Consider the following 22222-nt stretch of genomic DNA (forward strand, 5'->3'; position numbering starts at 1 on the left):
TATATCACACTAACGAAAGGACCAGGCAACACTCCTTATGGAAAAGTGGTCCCGGTCAAATTTGATGAAAGTTTGGTCAATGATACTTCTTGATATGTAGATTAAAAAAGTCCATGGCACCTGGGTCTGAATAACTACTATTCTCGAGTTACAGCCTTCTTAAGTTATTGGATTTGGGTGCTCGGTTTACGTTAAGTGCACTAATTTACGGTCAAGTGAACGAAAATATTTATTATTAGAAGAAGAGAAACTCATGTTCTTCATACATACTTGCGTGTTGTATATGAATTCGTGGTCAAAAATAGTTGGATCGTATTTTAATCTTCAAAAAACCTCCGAAAATTCTTCAGAAAACTAAAGAAGTGCGGTATAAAAGGTGCTGCTAGATCGATATAAGCATTATCATGTTTTCATGAATGCTTCTCAGTTATGGAATACCAGCAAAACTATAGTTCCGCCTTATCTTTAGAAAACTACTGAACAGTGGCGGATCTAGGGGGGATGGGGGTAATTCCACTCGTAACATGTTCCAGAATAATTAAAGAAAAAAATGTTGAAACATAAAAAATACATTAGTTGACATGAAACTTGTCCCGCATATCAGATATAAGGCAGGTAGAGAATATGGACTGGATTTCAATACAAAAAAAAATAAAGTAAATGGTAGTTTGTAAATGCTAAATATTAATTACAATTGTCTATGGAAAAAACGGGTTTAAATCATCTTCGACTATTCGTATGTTAACATTTTGTTGATTTCGGTTAGATGCATCATACGTCGTGTTAACTAACGACCTATCAGGATACTTAACATTGGGTTGATGTCTTGCAAAGCCTAAAAACCATATAAGACACTGGTGATATGAGCACAAGTAGGTACCTACCTACAGTTCTCGCACCAGATTGACAGGTACAGTAGTACCCGTTAATCGGTTCTTCTACAGGCTCATCTTCATCATTATCTTCATTAACCGTATAGGAAATGAATACTTGGTGTTTTGTAGCTTGCCAAAACCTAGAAAATATTCGAACTCTTATGAATCCCGGTTTATCCATATTCTCATCGTCATCAATTTGAAACTCTTCGTCATTTTCTCTTATTATTTTATCTTGTATGTAAGATGGTGCCAGTTTAATTTGATATATCCCAATCGTAAGGTCTTTTAGGTAGTCTAAGTCGAAAACAGGAAAGTTAGCAAAATCATGATTATGAAGCCTTCTCCATTGACCATTTCTTCTATATGATTATACCTAAGTATGAATATTATAGTTGTTATAAAAATAACCCTACAAAATTATTCTCCATAATATTTTGTATTAAAAAGCTCATCATCATTGGCTGTAGAACCCCTGGTGGACCTCGGTCTGTTCGAGAATCAGCTTCCATTCCATTCTATCCTCCGCCTTGGTTTTCCAATTTCGTACTCTTAACACCCGTAACTCATCTTCTCTGGTCCTTCAATCGTACTCTGGGCCATGGGCGCTAATGCCCATGGGCAGGGGGGCCGTGACCCCCTGGCTTTTCGGGTGCTTTGAATTATATTGGTTATTCAAAGTAAACAAAATATAATGTGCAACATCTTCATGTTTGCCACCCCCCTAAAAATTTTTATATGGGCGCCCGTGCTCTGGGCTTACGTCTTTTCGTCACACTATCCGCTCTTTGGTTATAAATGTGTTTTGATGGCTCCATCTCGTTCATTTTCGTTAAATAAAGTTATTTCATTAATTCTGGAACATGTTACCGGTGGAATTAGCCCTATCCCTCCTAGATCCGCCACTGTTCAGTAGTTTTCTAAAGATAAAGCCCAACTGCAGTTTTGCTGGTATTGCATAACTGAGAAGCATTCATGAAATCATGATAATGCTTATATCGATCTAGCAGCACATTTTATACCGCACTTCTTTAGTTTTCTGAAGACTTTTCGGAGGTTTTCTGAACACTAAAATACGATCCAACTATTTTTGACCATAAATTCATATACAACACGCAAGTATGTATGAAGAACATGAGTTTCTCTTCTTCTAATAATAAATATTTTCATTCACTTGACCGTAAATTAGTGCACTTAACGTAAACCGAGCACCCGAAGCCAATAACTTCAGAAGGCTGTAACTCGAGAATAGTAGTTATTCAGACCCAGGTGCCATGGACTTTTTTAATCTACACATCAAGAAGTATCATTGACCAAACTTTCATCAAATTTGACCGGGACCACTTTTCCATAAGGAGTGTTGCCTGGTCCTTTGTTATTGTATAATTTTATGTGCGGGCTTGTAATTTAGTTTACTAATTGCAAATCGTAAACAATATTTTTGGACAATGCACATAAAATTGCTGACTAAATAAAAACTTTTGTTTGATAGTGGCGTGGGCTATGACCCAATTCATCTTGTACCAAAGAAAGAGTATACATTAGAATCATTCGTTCGAGTCAATTCAAAGAGTCAAGATGTGGCTTTAAAAACATTCCTTCGAATCAATTCATTCGAGTCAAGTCAAACATTTCAGATGTGCTTTTAAATACATTCCTTCGATTCACTTCAAACAATCATCATGTAATCTCATAATGATTATCAGTTCAACCATCAAACGAATCGGTCAGTAAAGCAGCGTCATTAGGTCTCCCGGGAAGTTAGTGTAGTTTACAGAAATAAATTATCATCTTTAATTTAGTCTTTCACTAAGGGCGATAGATCCTACAGCTGAGCCGAAGTTTTTTATACAGCGGGTATTCAACAACTGTTTTGTAGAAATTTTACTCTAGATAAATAAAAAAATAAAATTTAAAGTTACTTTATTTCGCTCATTTGTATTTTTTACAATTAATCAACACAATACGTGTGTCATAACAACATTATATATTTCATAACATATATTACATATTTTCTTAATAATAATTTGTAATAATACTCTAAACCTTAACCAAAAAAAGAAAGAAACATCTTTCGAAGGGTGTATATTGTTATTAACCTATTTAAAAATTTATTACAAATAAAGTCACAACTAAAATTAATAAATCTCCTAGGAATTTATAAGGAAGTAACTATGATAAAATAGAATGGCAGGCAAAATACAAACCAATAAATAATGGTAAATCGATGTGCTCTATCATAAAATAACAGTCTTCGTATAGGATAGTCAAGCTTTGATTTTGTTTATACAGGGTTGCGTTGAAGAATGAAACCTACTAAATATCTTTGAAATAAAGAAGACGCCATTGCATGCAAGTACAATGACACTGAAAGCATCTGACGCCATATTTTTTGTTACTACACCAGTTTCACCAGAAATACCCTCAACTTATTTAATTTAAATGGGACACCCTGTATATTTTTGCAGATTTATTTTACGTTTTAATTAATTACGTTTAATAAATTTTAATATATTAATCAGAAATTATTATTAATAATTAATTAGACAAGCTTAACAGGTCAACTTCTATGAAGGCTTTAAAATATAATATGAGATTATTTGGCTGCGTCCGTATTATAAAGGTGGCCGTAAATACCAGGTCAAAAATAAGGAAATCTACATACATAATTGATTTGGAGAATTTTTAAAGGGGCCGTTATTTTGAAACTAGCCGTTAGTACAGGTGGGCGATTTTGACAGGTGGCCGTTAACACAGATTTTACTGTATTATACAAGGCTTAAAAACTACTGGTTTCTACTGATTTTTTGAAAGCAAAACTACTGAAGAAATAAAAACTGACGTGGCCACCCTGATGTTAACCCTGTGTTTCATGTTGCGTTTGGATATTACTTTGATGTACGAGTCCGCTTAGGTTTTCCCTTGTGTCATCCAAAACACTTTAATAACCAAAAATGTTCACAATAGTAAATATTTCTTACAGTTTCTTATTACAGTACCTTTGCAGTACCTGACAACACTGCAGCCATAAAAATTGCTAAATAACCTGCTAAATGTAAATAGGTACACACACTATAACTAAGAATATTTATAAAAAAAATCTTGGGAGTCGATCAAAAACAAAAATATAATAGGAACATTCGCAGAAGAAACAAAACTAGATATTTTCTTTTAAAATATGGAATCTCCCATTGTTATGACCTAGGTTTCTTCTAGTGCCAACTAGTAATTGTATGTCTTATTAGTCCTGAGCAATTATTATTTTGAATTGTTTATTGAATATATGGACCAACCTATATTTTAGCATAATTTTGTAATAACAATAACTATAATACAAATTTTAATATTTCTACAATACACAAAAAGCACACACAATCGATTTATGGATAAATGAAGGAACTATTGATTTTATTTAACCTGCCATCGCTTGCATAGTCATTTGCTAATTTGAACTGTTAACAGAAAGAGATCATTATATTTTCTCTATCCCATTTCCTATTCACACTTGCTCTTTACTGTAGTTATTATCATATTAGTCTGGTGAATTAGATATAGGGCACTAACAAATACTGCATTGGCACTGAAATAAGAAAAAAATGTTAACATACGTAAGATCAGTATGCGTTAAAAATATGTAAGGCTGTGGTCTCCAATAAATGCCGTAGGTTACGTACAGCGTCAAGCCAGACGCTTGCCTGGCAGATGCATACAGCCTTTGTCAGTCACCGGCAACTTCACGTACTCAATACAAAACATAGGCCAGATTATCAATAAACACTGTAGGTTGCGTCCAGAGTCAGCTGTGGGTACCAATAAATGCCGTAAGTTGGGTACAGCGTTTGTCGATCGCCGGCAAAATATTCCGATCGTTGTCGCTATTAAGCAGGCCGCGCACCGAATCGGCATAGAGCGAACGGCTCGGCTAAGAGCAATCGGCAGATTTTGCTATACACGGAAATAAATGAGCCACCGCGCACCGCTTACGAACGTTCGACTCGGAACGGTCAGATCGCTTCGGCTTCGGCGGAGAATGATAGCAGAGGCAAAACCCGCCGAATGATCCGATGCCGTTGTGTACGTTTTTAGTAGTAGTTTATGCATTGCAAGGAACACGTGTATAATTTTCAAGAAACGCACTATGGCTGACGAACTTCTGATAGAAAGTGTGCGGGAATATGTAATATTATATTATCCCCAAAATAGATATTATCATGACACCAATAGAAAAGAAAACGCTTGGGGTGAGATAGCGAAAAAAAAACAGGACTCTCCGGTAAATAATAAATATTTATTTCACCACATATTTACCCTAATATTATTTTAAATTTAAAATATATTTCCTCAATTTTAATATTATGCTTAGGGAACATCCATAAACTTTGTCGACGTCGTAAAAATTTTGTAGTTTTTTATAAACTCCCTCTCTTCCGTCCTAAGTGTTTTTTTAAATTCCATGTTATTTCTGGATTTTTTAATTTTAAAGTTAACTCTCAAACTTTAATTACGAAGGTGTTCAAATCAGTATTATTATGTTCTTCTGAAGCTATTTCCTTGTGGCATTTTTATAATGAACTATTTTCAATGGGAAATAAAGAAGAATTTTTTACTAAGCAACAACATTTTTGTTTATTTAGTATTATTTTGTATTTTGACAACGATGTACAAGAATTCATCTGTACTCATTAGATATCTTTTAAAAACACCCTTTAATTATCTACGCTAATTTCTTTCGGTTATTTAAATGTCATCATAAACAATTCCAACCTTCTTTCGTTACATAAACATTGTTGACCTAGATCGTGAGGTGTAATTATACATACAGCCACTATAAACACTTTTCAGGGTCGACGCTGACTTTGCACTTTTAAATATATTTATACAACCAAAACATAATAAGGGAATCCTCATTACACATTCCACATTCGTCATTCTATTTTATTAGATGTAAGATTATTCACATTAAAAAGATAGTGTCATCTACACTCCGCGAGACGACGTTACGTAGGTTGCTACCAGCTTGTACTCATGCGAGTATAATAAAACAACTTCAACAGTGAAACGACTATTAATCATTCCACCCCTCGGATAAGGGTTAACCACCCTTACCGGGAGAAGATAGCCCTAGTAATCGTGGACTATCATATGGCGATCCAAGACCAGGGAAAAACTGAAGTAAACTGGAACGAGAAATGGAAAGAAAAACGTCTATGGCTGAGGATCTGGTACCTCGACCACCCTAGAATACAGTGTGGTATGTAGAAAGGATGGAGACAGCAGGCCTGACATGGAGCTAAATGGACAATGGTATGGAGATGGAACATCGTGGGACAATGGACAATGCCAGGGAACGTGGATCGAGAACTTTTGGTGATACGAACACAAACGTTTAAAGTGGTGAGTCTATATTTTGTTCTTATGGTATTTCCGAAATATTTAAAGAAAAAAGTACCGAAATCTAAGGACATACAGGAAGAAGTAACGACACAGCTAATTAAATCCTATAACAAGTTCACGCACTTAACTAAGAAAAACTGGGAAGCACTTTCGGACAAACAGAGGGAAGCGTGCAACAAATATTTTGGAAAAATCAGAGACAAAGTTATACGCTCATTTCAAGCAGTAAATGTAAGAACAGTGGTTCCAAATTCAATACATCAACCAATCGACGAGGAAGTTGAAGAGGAACAAAGCGACGAGGAAGTAGAAGAAGGAAAAAGCGACGAGGAAGTAGAAGAAGAAATAATTAACGACGAAATAAAAGAGGAAAAAGGTGACATAAAACAAGATATAACAATATTAAACATGGCTCTGACAATCAATGAATTTTTGAATATCGCAAGCAAGATATTGCCCAACGAGTTCGATGGAAGCGCAGGGAAATTACAACCATTTTTGGACGCATTAGAACTACTTGGAAAATTGGCAGAAGGTCATGAAGACACAGCTGTAACGCTAATAAAAACACGACTTACCAATAAGGCTAGGAACTTAATAACCACGGAAGATACGATTCCACGGATAGCTGAAGCACTGAAGAAAGAACTAAGAGGTGATAATCCGAAGAATTTAATAGCCAAATTAGCCAAGAAAAGGCAAGGGCATAGAGATGCAGCAGTGTACGCATCTGAAGTGGAAGAGTTAGCAGAACAATTAAAAGTAGCATACATAGCGGAAGGAATGCCACTGGAGTTAGCGAAGAAATATACGACGGAAACAGTAGTAACAACAATGAAACGAAACGTTAATGCAGAGAAAGCTAAGCTAATACTGGAAGCAGGTAACTTTACATCACCGCAGGAAGTAGTATCTAAATTTTTATCGATCGATACGACTGAAGAAAATGCACAAGGAAGAGTCTTAAATTATAGGACAAACTACGAGAATAGGAGAGGACAGCAGTAATACAGAAGAGGATACCATAACAAATATGACAGAGGAAGAAGAAATAACTTCGGACAACGGAACGAAGGAGAAGCAACGGACAATCAACGAAATTATTCGAACAGAAGATACAGACAATTTAACAATCAAACATACAGAGGAAACCAGAGAGGAGGACGTAACAGGAACGTAAGGTTACTAGAGATAGAGGACAGTCAAGAAGAACAAGAAAACCAGCAGTTGGGGTTTTGAATGAACAAGAAGTTGGAAGCACACAGGCAGAAATAAAATATAACATTTACAACTTCGACCTGAACCTAACGAACTTTGTACGAATGAAAACAGGAATCCTTGAAAACACAAGCACCTTTATCATAGACACAGGAGCTGATATTTCAATACTAAAATGTTCACAGGATTTTATGAAGAAACAGGTGAAACCAAACACAAAGGCGAAAATAAAAGGAGTCACTAAAGGAGAGTTGCAAACAATGGGAGAAGTTGAGACAACACTAGAAGTAAAAGGAACTCGATTCGAACACATCTTTCAATTGGTAGAACCCAACTTTCCAATTCCAACAGACGGAATCATTGGGAGAGACTTTATTTCTAACTTTCAATGTATACTGGACTACGCAAACCTTAAAATGCACATTAAAGAGGACAAAGATTGTTACATTAGTACGAAAATTCTGGATAATATAGATAATGACACCATAATAATACCACCCCGATGTGAAATTTACAGAATAGTCAAAATTTTTCAAACGCTAAGGAACGACAGGATAGTGGAGCAACAAGAAATACAACCAGGAATATTCATAGCAAGAGCAATTATTTCAAGTAATAATCCATACATCAAAATTTTGAACACAACATACGAAACAGTAAATGTAGAGGCAAGCACAATCAGGACGTTGGACATTAAACTATTCAATATATATATAGACTAGTCAACGACAGCAAGGATAGGAAAAAAGAATTACGAGAATCACTGAAATTAGACATACCAGAATATATACGAGATAACTTAGTATCGTTATGCGAAGAATATGCAGACATATTCGCCCTAAGGCATGATATGTTAACCTGTAACAATTTCTACGAACAGAAACTAAGAGTTAAAGACCAAACTCCGGTATATATCAAGAATTATAGGACACCTCATGCGAAAAACAGAGGAATTAAATCGACAAGTACAAAAACTAAGAGACCAAGGAATCATAGAACCATCTACATCCGAGTACAACAGCACAGTAGTACTGGTACCGAAAAAAGCTATAGATGGAGGAAAAGCATGGAGATTATGCATAGATTTTAGACAATTGAACAAGAAGATAGTTACAGACAAATTCCCATTACCAAGAATAGATTCGATATTAGATCAACTAGGAAGAGCAAAATGGTTTTCAGTTATAGACTTAATGTCAGGTTTTCATCAAATACCATTAGAAAAGTCATCGAGAAAATACACATCGTTTAGCACGGAAAACGGAGCATTTCAATTTACCAGATTACCTTTTGGATTAAATGTAAGCCCGAATAGCTTTTCAAGAATGATGTCAATAGCATTTTCAGGATTAACACAAGACAAAGCATTTCTTTACATGGACGATATCGTAGTAATTGGAATATACGAAAAACATCACCTAGACAACCTGAAAAAGACATTTGAGACATGTCGAAAATTCAATTTGAAACTTAACCCAGGAAAATGTCAATTTTTTAGAAGGGAAGTAACATATTTAGGACATGATCTTTCTCAAGAGGGAGTATCACCCGACAAAGCGAAGTATGCAGCAATTGAACAATATCCGACACCTAAGACAGCGGAAGAAACAAAGAGATTTGTAGCATTTTGCAACTATTATAGACGTTTTATTAAAAATTTTGCGGAAATATGCAGACCACTCAACAGATTATCGAGGAAAGGAGTAGAATTTTTTTGGTCTGAGGAGTGTGAAAAAGCATTCAAAAAGCTTAAAGTATATCTGACGAAACCACCAATTTTAAAATATCCTGATTTCAACAAACAGTTTATCCTAACAACAGACGCATCCAATGAGAGTTGTTCAGCAATCCTAAGTCAAGATTACAACGGAATAGACCTACCTATAGCATATGCATCAAGAAGTTTTAGTAAAGGAGAATGTAATAAACCTATAATCGTTAAGGAATTACTAGCGATTCATTGGGGAATTAATTATTTTAAATGTTATCTATATGGAGCACCAACATTCAAAGTAAAAACAGACCATAAACCTTTGACACACCTATTTGCAATGAAAGAACCAACCTCAAAACTCACGAGGATCAGATTAGACCTAGAAGAATATTACTTCGAAATAGAGTATATAACAGGGAAAAGTAACTACGCAGACAGCCTTTCAAGAATAACATTGCATCAACTAAAGAACCTATACATAGACAACACCCATATACTAGCTATAACAAGAGCTCAAGCAAGAGAAAAGGAGAAGGAAGCAAGACAAACAAAGGCTGAAAGTGAACTCGCACTACAGCCAGAAGCCACCAAACAGACAGTAAGGAAGGTACTAAATAATTTAGAGGCGCATAAACTACCAATTTTGTCCTTTGGAGCAGAACTAATCTCACCAAGACTGAGCATTAGGGCCAAAAACAAAATAAAATGCAGCAAAAGCATAGCCACAGGATTGGATCATTTCGATTTAAACCAAGCGTTGGCACAGCTTGATAAGCTGGCGGTAGAGAATGCAGTACGTAAAGTAAAGATATACGTAAATGATATTGTTTTTAAATTGTGCACAATTGATGAATTTATTAAAGAAGGAAATAAAAAATTGAAGAATATAGAAATATACATATGTGAAGTACCAGAAACAATAAAAGATGACAAAGAAAAACACAGATTAATAGAAGAATACCATAATCACCCGATGTTCGGAGGACACGTAGGGAATTATAGACTAATAAAGAAGCTAAAGGCAAGATTCCGATGGAAAAATTTGGAAAAAGACGTAAGAAAATACGTTAAACAATGCCACAAATGTCAAATTAACAAACCGAAAAGAACACATGTCGAAGAGTTCGTGATATCGGACACATCTTCCAAACCATGGGACATAGTATACATAGATACAATAGGTCCATTCACTAGAAGTAATGAAGGTAATAGATACTGTATCACAATGTTGTGTGAACTGACAAAATACGCGGTCAGCATACCAGTGTGCAATAAAGAAGCAGAGACAATAGCAAGAGGAACCTTTGATCATTTCATACCAACATACGGACTCATGAAGCAAATAAGAACAGACCAAGGCACAGAGTATAAGAACGAAGTAATGCAGGAATTAACAAAGCTATTAAAAATAGAGCACAACTTTTCAACGGCATACCACCCACAGTCCATTGGAAGTTACGAAAAACTACACAGAACGTTGAACGAGTACGTAAGAGCATTCATAGACGAAGACAGAGAAAATTGGGATGTGTGTTGCAGAATGTTCACATACTGCTACAATACAACCCCTAACGCGTATCATGGATACACACCGTTCGAACTGCTATATGGCAGGAAGGTTAACCTACCGGAAGACCTTACACAGGAGATTCAACCATGTTACAATATAGATGCCTACTACAATGAGTTACGATACAAACTAGAAAGCGCACACGAGAGAGCCAGAACCTTCTTATTAAAACACAAAAAAGAGCGGCAAGAAAAGAATAAGCTCAAAGCAACACCTCAAAACTTTAAAATAGGAGACCTAGTCCTGGTAAAAAGGGAAGAGAATGGTAAGTTTGATAGTCTTTATGTAGGTCCTTCCACAATAACAGAAGTAAATAACGTTAATTGTAAAATCAGAATAGAAAACAATAAAATCAAGGAAATACATAAGAATAGATTATATGCTTACAATCCGAAAACACAGTGAGTGACAAGTGTGATGAAACAATGTTGTTAAACGAACATTTTTATTTTTATTTATGTATTTACGTAGTTTTAGGAAGTTTGTATATAAAATAAATTTTTTTGTATTGATTACAACACAGTATGGGTTGGTAGCACTACTTGCAAAATTTTCTGCCCGTAGTCAGAAAATTCTTAGGAGGGAAAGGTGTACAAGAATTCATCTGTACTCATTAGATATCTTTTAAAAACACCCTTTAATTATCTACGCTAATTTCTTTCGGTTATTTAAATGTCATCATAAACAATTCCAACCTTCTTTCGTTACATAAACATTGTTGACCTAGATCGTGAGGTGTAATTATACATACAGCCACTATAAACACTTTTCAGGGTCGACGCTGACTTTGCACTTTTAAATATATTTATACAACCAAAACATAATAAGGGAATCCTCATTACACATTCCACATTCGTCATTCTATTTTATTAGATGTAAGATTATTCACATTAAAAAGATAGTGTCATCTACACTCCGCGAGACGACGTTACGTAGGTTGCTACCAGCTTGTACTCATGCGAGTATAATAAAACAACTTCAACAGTGAAACGACTATTAATCATTCCACCCCTCGGATAAGGGTTAACCACCCTTACCGGGAGAAGATAGCCCTAGTAATCGTGGACTATCATAACGACACCCGATTTGGGCGCCGAAACGTTAATAAATTCTTTTTTTTTTTGGTAAAATTGTGGCTTATTTCCCATTGAAAATACTTCAGTATTATTATGTAACTCATTAATATCCGCGTAATTTTTTTCTTAATTCACTGCACAACTATTTAACTTTATTTGGACAAAAGACACTTTTATTATCGGAATTCCTATGCTTTATTAACTGCATCATATAAATCTTGATACTTATGTTGTTTTGATTTCAACGCCATTTCTTTCATAAGTATAAACACAATGTACTAACTAAATAGAATAGAATATTTTATTTCTATTCATTCTTTTAAGAATTGTTTCACACAGAATATTCAGTAAATAAATGGGCAACAGTTTAATATTTATTGATGCCAGACGTTTTTCTTTATAGAACCGTTTGTTTAAACTCAAGGAACAATGTTTTATTGTTTGGTATTCGGTACAAAAGTGCCATATGGTAAATATTATGACTGTGACTGATAAAAAGGAAATATGAAACGCAATAAAAAGTATGCGATAAAAGTAATACAAATTCTTCTTTATTCTAAAATAGGGTATAATTATATTCGTAAACCTTTTTAAATTAAATTAAATTTAAATATACCAAACAATACCACAAATAATAAAAATATACGACGTACACCGTCGTAATAGTCCCCCTCCCCCTTTTTCCAGTTTATGGATGTTCCCTCAGTACTAGATACATATATTTATCTATTAATACTTTGAAATTGATTAATTGAAAATGTGCCAATTTTATTGTACTTATAGAATGCGCTGGAATAAGTGTTATTTATTTATATGAACTTATTTATTTTTAGCACATAAGCAAAACGCTCGGACAGGTCGATTTTTAAAATGATCATAGTATATTATAGCATCAATGTTTCGAACTTTACTCGATTCTTCTTCAGATGACAGTCATAACTTTGATTTTTTTAAATAGAAAAGTACATCATGTAACACCTCATTTAAAAGCTTTTGAAATACTGATTACAAAAATGTATAATAATATATTTGAAATTAAAAATCATACTAAATATTCTCTTTGTTCTCATCTCTGTAACTTATTAAAATAAACGTTATCGAAGTTGTTATGGACTTTCGGCCCTCGGCAATAATGTAATCTTTCATTCTGCGTTTAATTTTTTCAAAAATTCTTATTAGTTTTCACAGGATTCAAAAAAATGGATGCATTTAAAAACTGCCGTCGTCGTGCGAAACTGCCGATGCCGCCGAGGTGACCGAGTCAGTGCGCGGGTACAGTCCGCCGATCGTAGCGTTCCGAGCCGATCGCTCTATGCCGATTCAGTGCGCTGCCTGCCTTAGTCAAGTGCGATATTTCAACGTGTTGATAAGGAACTCGTCTTGTTCTCTTTTACTACTCGTTTTCGCTAGGTTAAGGGAGTAGGCGTAAAATCTTGGTAAAATGCTATTTAAATGCATTCATTTTTTTCCAATCTTGAGAAAACTAATAAATATTTTTGAAAAATTTAAACGCAGAATGAAAGATTACATTATCACCGAGGGCCGAAAGTCCCTTAGAATAAATAAAAAGTTTATTTTGAATGAAATATTTGAAATTAAAAACCACACTTTTTCTCTTTTTTTTTCACCACTGTAACTTATTAAAATAAACATTATAGAAGTTTTCAGGGACTTTCTGCCCTCGGTAATAATGTAATATTTCATTCGGCGTTTAAATTTTTCAAAAATACTTATTAGTTTTCTCAGGATTCGACAAAAACGAACGCATTTAAATAGCGTTGGACAAATATTTTGCGCCTACCCCCTTAAAACCTTAGTACCAGCCGTACGTTGCATTGCTCGAAAATAACTAAAGACGCTGCTTCCAACATTTGAAGTCGTTCATAGCAGATAGACACTGCGTTCGACATCCAATATAGAGATCGTATATATCCATTATTTATTGTATAAAGCATACATACGCAACCTACTGCGTGACAGTGTAGGCAGCATACGGCGTGTATTGGTGACCACCGCCTGTGAAGCCGTGTACAGCAGTTTGATGCTACATTCGGAGTACGATAACAAACCGCAACTATTATTTATTGTATTAAGCATACAGACGCGACCTATGGCGTGACTTTGTACGCAACCTACGGCATTTATTGGAGACCACAGCCATGGTTTCTTTAATATAAGGAAACATGGTTTCTTCTCTCAATAAAATGTCAATAATAGACTATGTAATTGTTAGACGACAAGAGTCAATAATCAAGGTCGAAGAAACGAGAGTATATAGAGGAGCCACCTGCGGATCAGACCATCATTTGTTGAGATCAAGAATGTACATAAGAAATAACGATCACGTATCTTACAAATAAACTAAACGAGTCGATCTCTTTTCTTTATAAATTGAGACTAGCATCAAAAACGAAATATGAACACAGGTTGTTTTATTAATAATTGTCCATATAGTAATTGGAGAAACCTTAGCACAATATACGAAGATTTAACCTAAAACACTTAACGACGTTCTACACCTTCGGCAAAGAATTAAGGATTTGCACGAAATTTTAGTATGTTATAGTTTACTTCAAAAAAATAAGACTTGATTTTTTAAAAATTGTTTTACCGTGCCGTTTAATTACTATTAAGGGTCAAAGTTAAGTTTTAACATGGGCTCTTATGGGAATTCTTAAAAAGTTAATAACTTTTGACCCAAATTTATGATTTTAAATTATTTGTGCTTAAATTAAAGGTTTTTTTGTAAGGAATAACATATTAAAAAATGAGGATTGTTTACCGTACCATTTATTTTTAATTTATTTATTATAATTAATTCCGTAATTTATTATAATTTATTTTTATAAAGTAATCAATACTGAAACATATGATTTGAGTATTCTGCTATAAATGCATTGTTACCAACTTTCGCTTGCATATAAATTTCCCCCTTTCCTCTGAGAGGCATACCCCGCAACGAAGGTGTAAAACGTCGTTAAATAAAATGTGGTTCCTTACTGAGTTACAGGGTGTTTTATCTAAAAATTTAAAAACTATTTTTGCTCAGCATTTTAAAACTGTTCGACGTATCCTTTTCATACTTGGCAGTAAGTGCGACTACTATACACCCTACTAAATTATGATAAACAAACGTTTCTAGCTACTACCAGAGGCGTACGACAGGGGATAGGGAATGGTTGACCCTTCTCGAATTCTACGCCACTGGAAGAATTACTATTTTAGTGCCATTTTTAGATTCTCCAATACTTTCTACGTAAATAATATATGTACTCCTCATTGGTACCGATAAAGTCATTAGTTTTCGAGATATTTGAAGTTAAATATGAAACGGCACAGTTATTTTGATTCATTTATGATATATGATTCATATGATTAAAATTTAAACATTATTTGTACCTAGTACTTTAAAATTCTTTGGCGTATCCTTATCGTACTTGGCAGAAAGTGTAGATACTGTACACCCTACTAAATTAAGATAAATAAACGTTTCTAGCTACTACCAGATGCGTACGACAGGGGGTAGTGGCTGGTTGACCCTTTATTGGGACCCTTTATTTGGGTTGATCCAAATTCTACGCCACTGACGAAATTGCTATTTTAGTGTAATTTTTTGATTTTTCAATACTTTTTATGTAAATAAAATACTCTTCATTCGTAACGATAAAATTATTAGTTTTCGAGATATTTGAAATTAAAAATGAAGCGACACAATACATTAATTAAAATAACCGTGTCGTTTCATTTTTAACTTCAAAGATCTAGAAAACTAATGACTTTATCGTATCTTTACGAATGAAGAGTATATGATTTTCATAGAAAGTATGGAGAATCCAAAAATTGAACTAAAATAGCAATTCCGCCAGTCGCGTAGAATTCAGAAACGGTCAACCATTCACTTTCCCCCGTCGTAAGCCTCTGGTAATAGACAGAAAGGTTTGTTTAACATAATTTAGTAGTTTGTACAATACCTATACTTTCTACCAAGTATGAAAAGGATACGTCGAATAGTTTTAAAATGCTGAGCAAAAATAATTTTTAAATTTTTAGATAAAACACCCTGTAAGTCAGTAAGGAACGACATTTTATTTAAGTGTTTTAAGTTAAATCTTCGTATTTTGTGCTAAGGTTTCTCCAGTTACTATATGGACAATTATTAATGAAACACCCTGTATACAAGGAATAACAAATGAAAAACGATATGAACACATTGAAAACCCAACAAGAAATGTGGACAGATGGAAGTAAAAACTGATGACAACTACATCCATGGCCTCTTGTTTGCCGATGTCCAAATAATTTTAGCAGAAGCCAAACACGACATGTCTATCTGATGAAAAATCTAGAAGAAGAATTTGGAAGCTCGAGTTTGAAAACTAATTATGATAAAACGCAATACATGGTCAGTGGAAACAGTGCAGAATACCTGGAGATAACTTTGACAAATACAGGATCAGATGTAAACAATAAAGAGACGTGGATGGCCAATAAAAGAATGAATAAATGCCATAGAAATTATGTTTTGGAGAAGAAGCTGCAGATTATCACTAACGGACAAAGTAAGAAATAAAAGAATTAGAGAATTAATGATGTGAAGAAGAAACTAAATGATGAAACAGAAAAACGAAAATGATTCTGGTATGGACATATACGAAGAAGGGAAGAGACAAGAATACCGCTAAGAACTTGGAAATGGAAACCAAATAGAAGGAGAAAAAGTGGACGTCTCAGATTATAGTGGAACAGTGTTAAAAGTGTTAAAGTATGTACACTTCTCCAAAAAATTAACGCTCCACCTTAAAAAGGGGTCATTTTTGATGTCTCAAATTTCCTAAACGTATTGTCCGATTTAAGTGATTTTTTTAGTCTGTTATAGCCTTATTCTTTAACAATATCGCTGTAATAATATTGTTGCTAGACAGGTAAATTAACATTGTACATATACCGAGTGTACCAATCAAACTGTGATGTTTTCTCAAAGTTCGCGTGAGCTTGTGGAATATTCTAGCATTTATAAAATAGTGAAATTAAAACCTTACTTATAGCCTCATTTTTTCTTAACATTCTGTTTTTGATTCATTCGCTTATGTGGGATACTAAAAAAGTTAGACAACTAGCCTTGTTTTTTGCTAATACAGGATGTTTTTAAATAAGTGCGGCAAACTTTAAGGGGCAATTCTGCATGAGAAAATAATGACAGTTTGCTTTATAAACGTATGTCCGCAAATGCTTCGTTTCCGAGATAGGGGGTGTTAAAATTTTTCTTACAAACTGTCGATTTATTTATTGTTCTAAAACCGGTTCAGATATGCAAATGAAATTTGGTGGGTTTTAAGAGGCAGTTATTGTGTATTTTTTGATATACAATCAGGAATTTAATATTCACCATTGGGGCGCGTACGGGTAATATGACCCTTATGTGCGCTAATGGTGAACATACAATTCTAAATTGTATGTCAAAAAATGCACAATAACTACCTCTTAAAACCCACCAAATTTAGCAATAAATAAATTGGATGTGAGTTTCGACGGTAGCGATCTCTCGCGGTTTGAAACATGCACTTTTCTGATAAAATTGGTATATATGAAATATACAAAACGAGAAAAATAGATATTTATCTAGAAAAACACAAATTATGAACTGAAATATTATTGTAACCTGAATACTGAACGAATACACAGAATTAATAGTAAAAGTAATTATGTTTTTTTTTTTATTTTATTCATTATAATTTTAATATATAAATTCGGGAGACTGGATGACTACTTACGCAAGATGCCATTGATAAAAAGAAGAAGTTTATGTGAAATTTAGAGGTTACATCCGTTTTTATTGGCTGTGAGTTTCGTCGGTAGCGCTCTCTCGCGGTTTGAAACTTATTAAATTGTTCAAATTCAATGCACAAAACTGCCACTAACAGCGCTGGCGAAAACTGTCAAATCCCCTGTACTCATCGGCTCACAGCGAATAGGTTTTAGAGCAATAAATAAATCGTCAATTTGTAAGAAAAAATTTCAACACCACCTATCTCGGAAAAAAAGCATTTGCGGACATCCGTTTACAAAGCAAATCTCATTATTTTTTAATGCAGAATTGCCCCCTTACAGTTTGCCATACTTATTTAAAACCTATTGATGAAAAACAAGGCTAGTTGTTAAAGTACCTAACTTTTTTATTATCCAACATAAGCGAATGAATAAAAAAAAACAAAATGTTAAGAAAACATGAGGCTATAGTTGGGTTTTAATTTCAGTATTTTATAAATGCTAAAATATTCCACAGGATGACGCGAACTTTGAGAAAAAATCCCAGTTTGATTGATACACCCGGTATACAATGACAATTTACCTCTCTAGCAGCAATCTTATTACAGCGATATTGTTAAAGAATAAGGCTATAAGATGTTAAAAAAAATCACTTAAATCGGACAACAGGTTTAGGAAATTCGAGACAAAATGACCAATTATTAAGGTGGTGGGTCAATTTCTTGGAGAAGTGTATATCTCAATTTTTCTCTACCTTCAGGAATAATTATAGAAAATACTAAAAAAGTTATAAAAATCAATACTTACTGTCCTTCTTTAAAATATTCTTTTAATGTATTACTAAACTTTTTGGAATACTTGACAAATTCTCGTTTTCGCTGTTCTAACGACTGTTTTCCAGTTGTACCTGGAATGAAACCATTTACGGCATTCACAGCGTCTAGTAACTTCTTTATAGCACTGGCAATTTCCCTGGAAAAATAAAGCAACATTAAAATAATACAATTATACAGGGTGTTTCATTGGGAAACGGAAATACTTTAATGGTGAATAGAGGTCACCGAGCCGCTTCTGGATATACTACATTTTTTGCCCTACCGACTTTTATAACCGAGTTACAGGGTGTTTTACCGATTTTGCCCATGTCTTTCCTAAGCAATAACTTTAGAACCACCCTGTATATTTTTTTGATATTTGGTACACATATGTCTCATTCAAAACCCAAAACAACCGACATATTAAACCATAAGAAAAATCCAGGTCCGGATTAACAAAAAATTATAAAGTAATTGTGACCTTAAAACAACACCCTGTATATTTAAATTTTGAAAATCTGTTTGCATATTTGAAAAGATTACAAAAAAGTAAGTTTAATGGTTTGCTTCAATTTTTGGGCCAGACAATTTTATGACTTTAATTTTGAAATTATATTGAATTTTTTAAGAACTGAGATTAAAAAGCAGATATTATAAACTTTTAGTTATAAATTATTAAAGTTAATGAATAAATACTCATTTTAAAAATAGTCCATACTTATTTACCACATTGGAACGGCCCAATTACTAATAACAAGAAAAATCCAGGTCCGGATTAACAATAAAATATAAAGTAATTGTGACCTTGAAAGAACACCCTGTATATTGAAATTGTGAAAATTTGTTTGCGAATTTTAAAAGAGCATCAAAAACTGCATGTCAAATTTTTGCGCAGATAATTTAATTACGACAATTTTGAAATCATATTGATTAATTCTGTCAAGGTCACAAGAAGCTGCCAGAAAAATGAAGAACAATCCAAATGTAATTAGAAAATCGATTCGAAATCTTTTAAAACGAGCAGGGAAATGCATCGAACAAAATGGCGGACATTTTGAGCAACTGTTATAGTTCAAATATTTTTAATTTATGTAAAATTGTTTAAACGATTTTTTTTATTTGATACAGCTGCTTTTTTTAATTCTTTACTAAATCATTAAAATGTCCCAATTCTCGCAATTCTAATTTTTAATGACGTGCATACAGCTACAAATCCAGAGAATCCATGAAGCCAGCGTAGTAAATAAGTATTAAGTATTTTTAAAATAAGTATTGATTCATTAACATTAAATTATTAAAAGTTAATAACACATACCTGGTTTTTAATCTCAGAGTTCTTTAAAATTTAAATATTTCAAAATTGATGTAATTAAATCAACGGCGAAAAAATTAAAATCAACCTATAATCACAGTTTTTATGCTCTTTTAAAATGCGCAGACAAATTTTCAAAATTTCAATATACAGGGTGTTGGTTCAAGGTCACAATTACTTTATATTTTTTTGTTAATCCGGGCCTGGATTTTTCTTGTCATTAGTAATTGGGTCGTTCCAATGTGGTAAATAAGTATTGATTATTTTTAAAATGAGTATTTATTCATTAACTTTAATAATTTATAACTAAAAGTTAATAATATCTGCTTTTTAATGTCAGAGTTCTTAAAAAATTAAATATAATTTCAAAATTAAAGTCATAAAATTATCTGGCCGAAAAATTGAAGCGAACCATTACACTTACTTTTTTGTGCTCTTTTCAAATATGCAAACAGATTTTCAAAATTTGAATATACAGGGTGTTGTCAAGTATATTCAAATGGGAAATAAGCCACAATTTTACCTAAAAATGATTTTATTAACGTTTCGACGCCCAAGTCGGGTGTCGTTGTCAAAATACAAAATAATACTAAATAAACAAAAATGTTGTTGCTTAGTAAAAAATTCTTCTAATAATTTATTTAATCTGACTCATTTATATCGACAATTCAGACACGTATTATACATTTTAAAGTAGACGACTTTAAAATGATATTGCCAATATTGATGAGTTGCGTTCCTGGGACGACTTTACTAAAAGATAGTTCATTCGATTACATGAAATCAATCCCAACTCAAGAATATCCGCCACAAAAAATCATAGCATGTGATCTGTCTTTAAAAAGACAACCAAATGCAACGGTGGCATTGAAATTTATTTTTTTTTGATTATATTTTATATTATGCTTATTTCCCATTTGAATATACTTGATTATAAAAATGCCACAAGAAAATAGCTTCAGAACAACAACAGGGTGTTGTATTAAGGTAACAATTACTTTATAATTTTTTGTTAATCCGGATCTGGATTTTTCTTATGGTTAGTATGTCGGTTGTTTGGGTTTTGAATGAGACATACGTGTACCAAATATCAAAAACATATACAGGTGGTTCTAAAGTTATGGCTTAGGAAAGAAATGGGCAAAATCGATAAAACACCCTGTAACTCGATTTGAAAAGTCGACAGGGCAAAAAATGTAGTATATCTAGAACCGGCTCGGTGACCTCTATTCACCGTTAAAGTATTTCCGTTTCCCAATGAAACACCCTGTATAAGGGTTTTATAAACATGTAAAGGTGTAGGGATACACACTGTACGTCGTCTTGCACTTTGTCCCGCGGAACGGCAACAGACTGACGCTTCGCCCCGCGGAATGTCCCGCACAAACTACACTTTTATTATCGGAATGATTTGGAAATTAAAGTTATACAAGTATCTGCATTATGTTTGCAACGTAAAAATATTTATAGAAATTAAAAGCTTTTCTGTTTTAATAATTCACATTGATGAAACAACAATTAATATATTATGTAGATTAACAGAAAATTTTAAAATGTTTTCGACAATTCTTTTTGATTTATTGAGATGCAAGACTGGTATGCAAACAATTGTTCTGATTTAGGTCCTCCTAATAAACTGCCACCCGACATTACGACACCACCAGATGATGATACCTTTGAATCTAAAGGAGGGCATTCATGTTCCGATTTGTGGTCCCTCTAGTGGTCCAACTTTCGTAGCTGGATCTCAAATCGGACCGTGAATGGGCTAGCTGGATTTGTGGTACATCTTTTGCAATCTTTTGCAGATTTTTGCAAAAAGTTCAAAGTTGTCTTCTTCTAAGAAATATTAACAGAAAGAGAACCTCAACAAAGAGGCGATGTTTTAAAACAAACAATTCAAATAAAAGTAGATATATTACTGAGTTTATTTTTAATAATTAAAAAAAAAGATAATAGGGAACTTGCACATTTTTTTTATTACATAATAATGTTCAGTTTTTTTTAAAAATGAGATTTCTAAAATTTCACGCTTCAAAAACTCGTAATAACTTAGAAATACATATTTAAAGTCTTCTGCGGTATAAAATAGTTCAAACGACCCGTGGCGTCACATAGTTTTACATTAGTTATTATTATGGCTATATTTCGCTGTGTCTAGATACACGCTAACGTGTACGCAAATAAAAAAGTTAGGTATTGTCCTTTTCATGAGCATTTTTCAGTGCGTAAAAAATGATAGGAAAAAGGGTAAGTCCGTGATAATACACATTTATGACATTTATTCTAACATAACATTTTAGTTAAATCTGACAGTTGTCATATTTTATTTTCAATTTGGAATAAAAACAAATCAAATGTGTTTCTTGCATTTATAAAATGGTATTTTCTTTGATTTGTATAGTCTTATAAATTATACAGATTATATTTGTAATATTATTATCTAATTAAAAAAAATATTTTTTATATTATGGCGCCATCT

The 22222-nt window shown here is 33.4% G+C and overlaps 1 protein-coding gene across 1 annotated transcript in view; it reads right to left on the minus strand.

Annotated features, from left to right (window-relative positions):
- Positions 1-2781: 2781 nt before the first annotated feature.
- LOC126890587 (programmed cell death protein 10) overlaps positions 2782-22222 on the minus strand; it is a 63128-nt gene continuing 43687 nt past the window's right edge. Inside the window, exons 4-5 of the mRNA XM_050659653.1 lie at positions 18421-18585; positions 2782-4455 (exon numbers count right to left, since the gene is read on the minus strand). Of these exons, the coding sequence (XP_050515610.1) occupies positions 4371-4455; positions 18421-18585 (250 nt within the window). The 3' untranslated portion in view covers positions 2782-4370. The remainder of the gene's footprint in view (positions 4456-18420; positions 18586-22222) is intronic.

The sequence above is a fragment of the Diabrotica virgifera genome, chromosome 8, assembly GCF_917563875.1.
Source record: "Diabrotica virgifera virgifera chromosome 8, PGI_DIABVI_V3a".
Classification (NCBI taxonomy): Eukaryota; Metazoa; Arthropoda; class Insecta; order Coleoptera; family Chrysomelidae; genus Diabrotica; species Diabrotica virgifera.